Genomic DNA, 11,427 nt, shown 5'->3' with positions numbered 1-11,427 from the left:
ATTGTCATTACTTTTCTCCAGACTTTATTAACACCAAGCTCAGGGAAAAACACACCAAACTCACTGCCATCGAGTCGACCTATCGGACAGGGTAGAGCTGCCCCTGTGAGTGCCTGAGACTAACGCTATAAGGGAGCAGAAAGCTCCATCTTTCTCCTGCGGAGGGGCTGGTGGTTTCGAACGGCTGACCTTGTGGTTAGGAGCCCGACACGTATCCACAATGCCACCAGGGCTCCTAAAGTAACAACTACGGCCCAGTATAAATTCAGTGAAGCCTGGGAAATAGGATCTCTCTGGGTGCCCAGGAGAAAAGGAAATGGGGTTTGAGGAACATACAGCACTGACCCTGTTAGGTTGGTAAGCAGACATTTATTAGAGAGCACTGAGCACACACATCCTAGAGAAGGTGATGATGTTCAGTGCTACAAACAGCAAATGGCACAGTGGTCTAATCCTAAATGAGGCAGTGATATTAGAAAATAACAACTGTAAACTGGATAAATCCAAATCGTAAGTGATACAATGATTTAAATGTAAACCCACACGGTGAAGCAAACTCTGAGTGACCTTAATACTCAATGGATCAGGCGCCTCTGTGATCGGCAGTGATCTGAGGCCACCTCCGAGGGAAGGCTGCAGGAGCCCATTGTGCCCGGCCCACAGGAGTAGCTTTGGCAAGGAGAGATGGAGAGCAGAATGGAGACTGTGCTGGAAAGGGGCCAGCGCCGGTCCTCCTCTTCGCTGACGAGACAGGCCAGCCCGGGCCTTTCCAGCGGGACTGCAGCTTACGTGCGACTCTGCCAGACTTGTTGTCAAAGCAGCCCACTCCAAAGTGCTTGCTTTCAGCTGCTTGCCACTTGCTAACTAGCCCACAGGCTGGCAGACGCTCAGTTCCGGGGGCGAGGTCAGGCTGCTCTGTGGAGGGCGTCAGTGAAGGAGGGTGCCAAGCTGCAGGGCCGCCGTTCGGTTGTCCCCTCACCCTTACCCCACCAAAGGGGGCACGCCTCTGCGCCCAGAAGCAGGTGGCTAGATGCCAAAAAGGACTTTGAGGTCAGCCAAAGTGAGCTTGGTGACGGATTCTCCAGATCCCGATAAGACCTGCCTGGCTAGGTTCTTCTTCTTTTCCTGGAGCTGCAGTATCTTCTCCTCCACCGTCCTCTCACACACGAACCTGCATAACGACAGACGGTGAGCACCCAAGCCAGTGCCTCTCACAGCAGAGCCCAACTCTCACCGGGCGTCGGCTCCGGCGGGACTCCTTCCGGTATCGGATTTCCTCAGCGTCAGTCAACAGCCCTGTGTTTAAGGGACCCAAACGGCTTTGACTAAATCTATGTCCGTTTAAAGGGATGGGATTCAATTTGTCTCTCCAAAGCTAACAGAGGCCAAAACAGTCAAAAGTTTGTATCCAGAGTACAGACAACCTCACTACCAACCATCTCGTTATCTGACATTTTGCATTTACAATCATAGTCAAAAATTGATCTGATGATTCTGTGCATGCATTACTTATGTACCCTGGGAAGAAACACATTCTGAAGCGCGGGGTTTGCGGCAGTTACATATTGATGCTGTTTGGATGATGACGAGGCCTGACAGTTATATAATGAAAGAGAGGAGAGGAGGAGAAACAGGAGGGTTCGGGGGAGGAGGGAATTGAAGGAGAGGGAGAAAGAGATATCTGTCTGGAGTAGTGAGATTAAGAGTTAATTAATTAGCTCTCATACGTGCAGTTTTTGGATAAGCCAGGTTTGCCCATGGACTAGGAAGGGCATTCCGAACCATGTGGACCACAGAGGAGCTTTCGATCATGCTGTCCAGCGGTCACAAGAAGACGATCATGTTCAAGAGCTCAAGAGGCTGGCAGGGGATGGATCAGCAGTGAGTCTGGACGTCATGCTAAGACGGTGAGATTTTTATGCCATAAAAATCAGCCAGACTGCTGAGAAATTTGAAGAGTGGAAAGGCAGATTTATTAGTTAAGAGAGCCCTCTGGTGGAGAAGGGCAAGAGGCTTGGTTCCCTAAGGGGCCAAGGTGTGCACTGTTGAGAATTCCTAGGCCTGGGGCGAGAGAAGCCACAGGTCTGAGATCCGTCACCTGTGAACATGAACGGACTTGGTGTGCGGGAAGTGAGGAGGAGGGAGAGGTCTAGATTCTGGCTATGTGATTCGATGAACCTTCATACTAATCATAAACAGAGAATAGAGAGAAAAGGCAGATTTGAGGTGTTGACCCATCACATTCAAGGCGTGACATTCTGGGTTCCTGGATCATACACGGGCTTGCTGCCCAGTGGGTGCTCGGCGGCATTTGCGGAGTGCGACTGACGAGAACCAACAGTGCATGAGCAGGTGGACACTCATTCAGCCAGCCAGCCAGCAGGGGTTAGGAGGTCTTTGTCTGAAATGCTTGAAACCGTGACAGCAGGCGCACATTTTGGGTTATGGAGGGACAGGCTGATTGAGGGAGGGGCACACAGCGCCGACTGAGAAGAGTGCCAAAGACAGTGGGCAAAACAACAGCGCCGCACACCCCACGTCAAGTTGACTCCGACTCACAGTGGCCTCTAAGGCAGGGCAGACCCGCCGTTGTGGGTTCCTCAGACTCACTTTTTGTGGGAGCAGAAAGCCTGGGGGTCTTTCTCCCTTGGAGCGGCTGGCGTTTTCAAACTGCAACTCTGCAGTTGGCCGCCCAAAGCGTAGTCACTACACCACCGAACCTAACGTAAGCACTATGCTTCGCAGATTTTGGAAGCTGCTGGTGTACCCTAACAAGAGGAATTCTCGTTTAGCAAGTACAGGCAGACAGTGGTGTCTAATTATTCAGGAAACAACCATGGAAAGGAAGGAGAAAAATATAGCGATGGCTAGAGGGAAGTAAAACATTAAGGCAGGTTTTGTTTTTGAAAGCAGGATGGTTCTAAATAGAAGAACATTCTACACAATATCCAGCCTGGACTCTTTAAAGAAATCAATGTCATAAAACAAGAAAAGCAAATGCACTGTTCCAGATATTAGAGGAGATGACAGAATCATGAAAATAGGAAGCTATAAAGAATTTGGCATTTTATTTTGCTATGAAGGATCACCATTGGGTAAATTGTAGAATAATTTATATAGATCAGTTAACACTCCCAATTTTGATAGTACTGAGAAAAGAATGTCTTTTTCCAAGTTCCTCTGAGATACAGCTTAATGTCATACTCAACCTCGTTCTTTGTTTGAAAGGAACCACCACAAGGTTAGCCCCAAATTACTTTCTCTTCCATCCTGTGCCCAAGGAGAGCCTGCTTTGTCAGCGCGTCATTAGAACAGTGACCACCAGAGACTTTCCACTGCATTCCAATACTATTCAAGGCAGACTTTGTGAGGCAGAAGTTGGGAAAGGGCCTGCGAGACCTTACCTGTGTATGACAACATCTTTCTGCTGTCCTACTCGGTAAATTCGGTCACAGGCCTGATCTTCAAGTGAAGGATTCCTATTACAAGAGAGTAAGGCTCAAAGGTTACTTCTTTCGGAGACCGGAGATCAAACCTAACCTGCATCCTGTCTTTGTAATGCCTTTTCAGCTGAAAATGGTTACGGTTTTCAAGTGACAGAGACCTACCTAGATTGCCTGCAAACCTGAAAGATTTACCAGCTGGCTGGAAATATTTATAGAAAATCTTTGCCAAACACTATACTGGCCTGAAAAAGGTTAGTGCCAAACACCTTCTAGTGAGACTTTTCAGGAGAAAATGGGTTCAGATGGCTAAAGGTAACTCTTGGCTCAGTTGCCACTTACTGCTTGTAAGTAACTTAGGTAACACACCCAAATCCAGGCACTAAACAGCTGGGTGACCCTGGCGGCCATCTCCCTTCAACCCTTTAAGCTTCAGAGTCCTGTCCTACTTGGAAACTGGCTACAGAACCTCAAATGCATTCTTCAGCTTCTCTACAATTCAGCCAAGTAGACCCAATTTGTGACCTTCATCATAAACTCTCCTTACCAACTCCAAACGCCTGTCCCGGTTTACCTCTGAAAACTCCTAGATGATCTTTCTCCATTTCAGAAAATAGCATGCTTCTCACGATACAGTCCCAGTACGCTGTGCTCACTCACACACCCAAGGGAGTCCCCAGAACAGAAACAGTCTCTCCAGAGACGATGGTGGGTTGGCCAGTTAGAACCACCCTGAGCTGCCTGGAGACCTAGGCTCCTGGCAATCCCCAGCAACAGTGCCATCCTGGTTGGCATGAATGGAAAACCAGACTTCTCCTAGCAACACACACACACACACACACACACACATTCTTCTCACGTCCAGGCACAATGCTGCCAAGCTCCTGAGTTGATGATGCAGTGAGTCAGGGGTTCGCTGTGAAGTTCACTTCTAACATAATCAGAACATTGACTGGCCTTTTTCTTTACGAGTTAAGGCTTCCCCTTGGTCTCCAGGGTTGACATTCTCTTGGATCTCAACAAGTATGTCTCTGATGTCATATTCCAGAGGAGAGGTAAAACTGAGAGATGTTAGCTCCTTCCCATGAGGAAAAGCTCTGCTTCTAGTTTCCATGGAAACAGATGTTAGATTAACCATGAAATGAGTGGGCTATTTTAAGTAGTCATTTGAAGTCTTGCTTGCTCAGGGATTCAGGGACGTCAGCTAGCTCCCCACCCTGCTTGGATGTGTAGTTAAGCACATATAGACATACGTGCATGCAATAAGAACAGAGCACATTCACCATAAGTACCTCCTACCGTTCCTGTGCCCCGCTCTTCCTCCTATGCCAGGAGAGCACACGAAAGGCCCAGAGGACTTACCAGTGCATGTCAAGAAGAAAAAGATGGTTTCCTCCAGTCAAATTCAGACCCACACCTCCAGCCAAGAGGGAGATCAGCATAACCTGCAAAAGGAAGCACGCCGTAAACTGATACACATTTGATCTCACACAACCTTTCTTCTCCCAACTCAGGTTCAAGCCCAAGGTCAATACACACTGATAGGAAGCCATAACTTCCTATTGAATGTCCTTCTGGCTGTCATAACACACTGTTTTGGGGTTGGGTTATTTTCTACTTTAACATGCTACCTCTCATGTATCACCCTCTGAGGAGAAAATGTGGACTTGATTTTTTGGAGTCAATCTCTGAAGACTAAGTGTGTGTCTGCCAACATAAACAGATGCTGCAATCCGGAGCACCGGGGTGGGTAGCTCGATACACTGTCCATTCACCAGATCACGTCGCTTTCCCCAGTCTTTCCTTCGCTGTGATGCTGATCCATCTGGCTACCGCTCAACTAGCGCTTTCCCAATTCTTGCTGTCGACAGCTGCATAACCCAACGGCTATATGGTCTTCCCATAGTTCCCAAACCCACCTCCACGGCTCATCTCAAATGGTGCCTCTGTCCTTCACTAAGGCCCTTAATCTGACCAGTTCTGATCTCATTCTCCCTTTGGTCCTCTTTTGTTCTCTTTGGATTCTCCTTAGATGGTTGGCAGACTTTGACATGTGTCGCAATAAGCTGTCGAGGCTGTAAATCTTTTCAAATTGAGTCGCTAGATTCCGACTCTCGCTATACAGAGATACGAGAACAACAGGTTCGTAATCGCATAGTTCTGCTGACCAGCTCGCACCTGCGGACCGCTGGAGCTACTGTTGAACGCCTCGACCAGGTCCATCCTCTGCTTGGGGTTGACAGAGCCATCGATGGTAGCGTAAGTCAGTCCGTGCCGCTTGAGGTGCGACGCTACCACTTTTAGCATGCTGGCCCACTGAGAAACAATGACACTGGAAGCAAGAAAAGCCAAAACAGAGCAAATTAGCCATCTGCGGGGCTTTGATGGCTCTCTCAGTCCTAAGACTTTTCAGTCGTCAAATGGGATGGAGGAAAGAGGCCTTCTATGACCTCAGGGCACATGATACACACTTTGGTATATTAGATTAAAAAGCGACCGGCTATGTCTAGATCCAGCCTACACTTGCCCTTTGAGTGGACTACATCAAGCCAGAGTAGAGTGGGGTCAAACTCAAACAGCCACTGCAGCCTATTACGTGGGGCCTCGTGCTCATCCAGGGACCTGTGGCCATGTGATCAAGGGACACAGGACAACCCCAAGCAGACAACCCCGTTGCAGACAACCCCAAGCTGCCAGGCTCCTTGACTCACCCTATCCCCTGCCAGGTTTTAACTTTTGTTTCATTTTAGATGGAAACGTTCCATACATCTACATGCAGATGTATAACTGCGTGTGTGTGTGTGTGTGTGTGTGTGTGTGTGTGTCTGTGTGTGTACCATCAACAGAACTTCTGAAGCCTCATCTGATCGCCCCTCTCCCATCCTTGAGCATTTGCCATTCCTCTGCCTTTCTTTGCCCGGGTCTCTACTTTTCAACGTTTCTTCAGATGCCTAGCTTACTCAGAACCTCAGAGATTCCTTCCTGGTCTGTAGGAAGGAATGCATTTGTTAGCAATCCAGGGGCATCTGTGCTGTCACCTGAGCAGGACTCAGAGTCCTCTCCACAAACGGCTGAGGTTAGTGACCCGCAGCAGCAGCAGCGGTGGCGGCAGGCTAGTCATCTGGTGCAGCGATCAGGGGTACCAGTTCACATCCAGGTGTCAGCTCTAGGGAAGGGCTTTCTTCCTGTGGCTTGGCATCTCTCTTCCCAAACCCTTGCTTGCTCACTGGCCTGTTTAATCTCTTGTATATCTCAAAAGAGATGGACGTAAGCCACACCCTCTACCCACCTGGTCTCAACGCAGACAACCCATTCCCTGGGATTATAACCACAGGCCTAGAGCTCTGGGTTTACAGCCCCTGCGTGTTTTTGAGGGACTGAAGTCAGTCCATAACAAACAGCAACAAATTCTTAATTACAATCAATTCTCAGAAAATGAAACAACACATTCACCTCTTCTGTGACTCTGAATTTCTTCGGATTGTCTCCAATTCTGCCAGCAACGATGAGATCTGGGAAAAGGTGACGCAACGCATGTAAGTTGAAGCAAATTCACTTTCCCATCTTCTCCTACGTGCATCACTGCTTAGTCTCCTAGACGACCCCTCTGCTTCTGGCACCGCCCCTCTCGCTCAAGTCCACTCTCTCTGCAGCCCCAGGGCTGTTTCTAAAATGCACGTTTGGCCATTTATTTCTGGGCTGAAGCCCTTCAGTGGCTTTCCACTGAGGATAAACTCCAAACTCCTCACAATGACCTGCCCGGGCCTGGTGCCCTGGGCCGCCCCCTCACACTTGATGCTCTGATGGTAGCCACAGGCGTTCCCTCATCTTCCTCCAACCTCTGCCCTCGGCCTGGAGTGCCACGACACCACAGCTTGCTGTCACTTCTTCCCGGAGGTCCTCCCTAGCCTCCGAAGCAGGGGTGAGGCCCGCCTCCACTGCCCACGTGCTACCGCAGAACCTTTGTTTCCACTAGCCTGGTCCTTACCACACGGGAAACTGGGATGAGAAGGAAATGACAGCTCCCACAAACTTCCTGAAGCCCCCCCCCCACACTATTCACCTCTTGCTCTCACTACTGGAGGGGCGCCATCCAAGGAGGCAGGGACAGGGTCAGGCTCACTGAGAACTGTACCCTTGGTAGGCATCACCATTTGCAAAAGGTTCAAGTACAAGCCCTTTGCCCATTTTAAGGCCCTACTCCAAATGCTGTTGAAGATGATCCTTCTAGATGGAAGAACACTCGCTAAAACTTCCAAACAAGCTCTTACCAAACAAGTACTTACCCAAACCCCTCACTCAAAGTATGACATCCTCTCTACCCCTTGTTGCTCTCCTTCAGAGCTTTCCCAAACAGACAGCTCACTCACGTAACCCCTGTCCTTAACATACACCTGCTGGGCTCCCTTCCCGGCAATCCATGACAGCACCTCTGCCTTGTGCTGGGGCTGTGCCACATCACTCTCTGAAAGCTCACCTGACCCTAAGGCTTCGGTTTCTTCATGAGATCAAATGAGGCTGTAAGACTAGAGGGAGAGTCTGACCAGCTGAAACTAACAGTTCTGGCTCTTCCCCAGAACATGAAGCTCCTCACACAGGAACACAGGCACAAAATCCAAGTCTCTACTGGGCCAGGGGTGACCAAAGTACCTTAGTGCTCTCTCTGGTGTCTTTGAAGAGCTCCACTTTGAAGGAGATGCCATGCAGGCAGACCGTGGACGATGGTTCCGGGTTGCGGAGTTCTGACAGGGTCAGTGCACTGAGCTGCTCTTCCAGGGAGAGGACGAGGCCATCACCCTGCAGCTCTGTCGGATCCAGGGCCTGGGCAGGAGAAAGAAAGGGGATGGCAGCCACCGGGAAGTTCGAAGTCATATGGCTTGCTGACAAAGTGCTGATTGCTTAACACTTTAAACAGCAAAACAAGTTGTAACTCCTCATCAGGAACTCTGCAGAGAAACCAGATTGAAGGGTAAATCTGTAAGGTTTTTGTTTATTTTTTTCCTAACCACACTAAAGATAAACAGTGATAGGTTTTTAAAACAGATTTTCCAGGCAGACTCACCAAGCTGATTGTATTGTTCCCACCTGGAACCAGACAGTTCAGCTGTTCAGCTTTATCCCAGCTTCTCAGAAGAAGCCACTTCCTGAGCCATGGAGATGGGCTTCTCTCCAGTGTCAGGCCCCTTTCAACTCGTGTAAACACTGGCGTCGCCACACCTACACTTAGAAGTCCCAGCACTAAAGGTCAGAATAAGAGTGTGTTACGGGGCAAAGGAAATGCAAGGGGGCAAGTGAACGATAAAAATTCGTGGAAAGGGGGATGAAAAGATAATGGACGTTTTGAAGCCCCACCCCCCGCATAGAAATAATTAGCAATAGTCACAAGAAGGGGAGGAGAGGGATGATATTGCTGGAGCGTGTCCTATAAATCGCTGAAGTTAAGGTGGTCCTGGTGTAACTGAGAATGTAATGAGGACAAGCTCTTAAACGTCCATGGTAATTAATAAGAAAAATATACAGCAACATACAGAAAAGAAGAAAGCCCGACAGGCGCAGTCCCATAGACCAAAGCAACACAAAGGCAAGCAGTTGTCAAGGCCAAAGGCCAAGGCGGTTTTATACACACACACACACACACACACACACACACACACACACACACACACACACACAATGGGATTGAGGGAAGGCAGTGCTCAAAGGTGAACTTACAGAAATAAATGGAACTATGAAAGAACATAAGCCTCACAGAAAACTCAAACCCAGTGCCGTCACACAGGCTCCATTAAGTCGCAACCATACAGGACAGAGTAGAACTGCCGTGTGGGTGTCCAAGACTCCCATCTTCATGGAAGTAGAACATCTCATCTCTCTCCCTCGGAGTTACTGGTGGTTTTGCACTGTGGACCTTGCATTAGCAGCTGGACATGTAACCCATGATGCTGCCAGGCTCCTAACCTCGGCCTACACCTAGTAAAAGGAAGGAAATAACAAAGATTTGAGCAGAAAAAAATCAGAAACAGAAAACAATCAAACAATAAAACCAACAATTGGTTCTTTGAAAAGATATTTTGAAAACTGATCATTCTTTGGCTGGACAAATGAAGAAACAATGTAAATAACAAAATGAAAGCGGTGACGATGCCACTGGTACAATGAAAAAGGAGAATTACAATAGACTTATAACAACTGTGTAACCTATCAGAAATGGGCAAATTCTTAACACTGACACCCAAACCAGGTAAAGACACCAGAAAAACCCCAAACCCTATAGGCCAGTATCTCCTGTGACTGTAGATGCAAAAGTGCTCTACAAGATAAAAGTGAACAGAACACACCCACCCCAAACTCACCGCCATCCAGTCAGATTTGACTCAGAGCAACCCTGCAAGAGACAAGAACTGCCTCTCTAGGTTTCTGAACTTTATGGGGCAGCTAGCGTCATCTTTCTGCCTTTAAGTGACCAGTGGGTTCAAACTGCTGACCCTGCAGTTAGCAGCACAGTCCATAGCTCACTATACCACTAGGCCTCTAGTGAATAGAGATGGACAAACTCCCAACATCATAGGAAACAACCCTACAGCAGATTTAAAAAGCCAGACGCCACGACCACATGGAATTTATTCCAGGAATGCAAGGATGGTGGCACATTAGAAACTAACCCACATGATACACCATATCCAAAGACCAAAGGAAAAAAACCGCTTGATTATCTGTACAGACGGACAGAAAGCATTTGATAAAATCCAACAACACTCCTTGATGAAAGCCCTAAAGAAGACTGCAATAAAAGGAAAAGTCCTCAGCATGATTCTGGGCCTAGATGGAGAAAGGCAGAGTCTTTTTCTTGAAATCTGGAGGAAGACGGGGGCTCACTCTACCACTTCTGATCAATATTGTATTAGAAGCTGTAGCCAAAGCAGTTAAGACATGAAAAAAAGAAAAATCAAGAATCCAGATTAGAAAGAAAAAAATTATCTTTATTTGTAGATAATGAGCCTATATAACAACGGTTCTCAACCTGTGGGTCACGACCCTTTTTGGGGGGGTGGGGTGTTGAATGACCCTTTCACAGGGGTCACCCAATTCATAACAGTAACAAAATTACAATTATGAAGTAACAAGGAAAACAATTTAGGGTTGGGGGTCACCAAAACACAAGGAACTGCATTAAAGGGCCACGGCATTAGGAAGGTTGAGAACCACTGCTATATAAATAAATCAACCCCAAACAGTCAACACAAAAGTTTCTAGATTCTAACCAAAGAATTTAGCTGAGTTGTAAGGTCAATAAATAAAAAACAGCTGGGTTTCTCTATACCAACAATGAGAAATCTGAAAGGTTAAATTAAAGAAACAATTGCATTTATACTAGCATTTAGAGAAGTAAATACCTAGGAATAAATCTAGCCAGGAATGTGAAAGATTTATGCAATTGAAAGTAATACACTGCTGAGAAATATTAAAGACAAATAAATGGAAAGATGTTCCAGGTTCATAGATTGAAAGACAAGACCGTTAAGATGTTAATACTATCCAAAGCACATCTAGAGGTTCAGTGTAATCCCAGCCAAAATTCCAACAACACTCTTTACAGAAACAGAAAAACCAATCTTCACAAAACCACAAACAAAAGACAAAATAAATCTCATTACAAAAAAAAACAAACAACAAAGCCTATTATTGATCAAAAGCCTTCACCAAAAAGTAAAAAGACAAGCTACTGATACAAAACATATTTGGCGAGAATTGAATAGTCAAAAAATATATATTTCTTGGTCACAGAACAGAGATAAATACCCCAGTCATAAAGCTGGCAAAGAGCTGAAAAGAATTTCATCCTAGATGAGTTTCAAATGAGTATCAAACACATGAAAAGATGCGCTGCATCATTAACCATTAGTCCACAAATCACTCCCACTGAGAAGAGCTGGAGCAAAGGCTAAGATCTAAAAAAATCCCCAAAGCAGAAAATATAACCAAT

The 11,427-nt window shown here is 47.0% G+C and overlaps 1 protein-coding gene across 2 annotated transcripts in view; it reads right to left on the bottom strand.

Moving 5' to 3' along the window:
- The window catches only part of TTF2 (transcription termination factor 2), a 49,040-nt gene continuing 37,613 nt past the window's right edge, over nt 1–11,427 (bottom strand). Inside the window, exons 18-23 of one of the 2 annotated variants that reach the window (XM_075559965.1) lie at nt 8,094–8,264; nt 6,897–6,955; nt 5,622–5,775; nt 4,806–4,888; nt 3,405–3,479; nt 1–1,171 (exon numbers count right to left, since the gene is read on the bottom strand). In XM_075559965.1, the coding sequence (XP_075416080.1) occupies nt 1,027–1,171; nt 3,405–3,479; nt 4,806–4,888; nt 5,622–5,775; nt 6,897–6,955; nt 8,094–8,264 (687 nt within the window). In that variant the 3' untranslated portion in view covers nt 1–1,026. The remainder of the gene's footprint in view (nt 1,172–3,404; nt 3,480–4,805; nt 4,889–5,621; nt 5,776–6,896; nt 6,956–8,093; nt 8,265–11,427) is intronic. The other variant, XM_075559974.1, reaches the window with a different exon arrangement.

This window comes from Tenrec ecaudatus, chromosome 1, assembly GCF_050624435.1.
Source record: "Tenrec ecaudatus isolate mTenEca1 chromosome 1, mTenEca1.hap1, whole genome shotgun sequence".
Classification (NCBI taxonomy): domain Eukaryota; kingdom Metazoa; phylum Chordata; class Mammalia; order Afrosoricida; family Tenrecidae; genus Tenrec; species Tenrec ecaudatus.
Note: the sequence above shows the minus strand (reverse complement) of the source record. Positions and strands in the feature narration are given on the sequence as shown.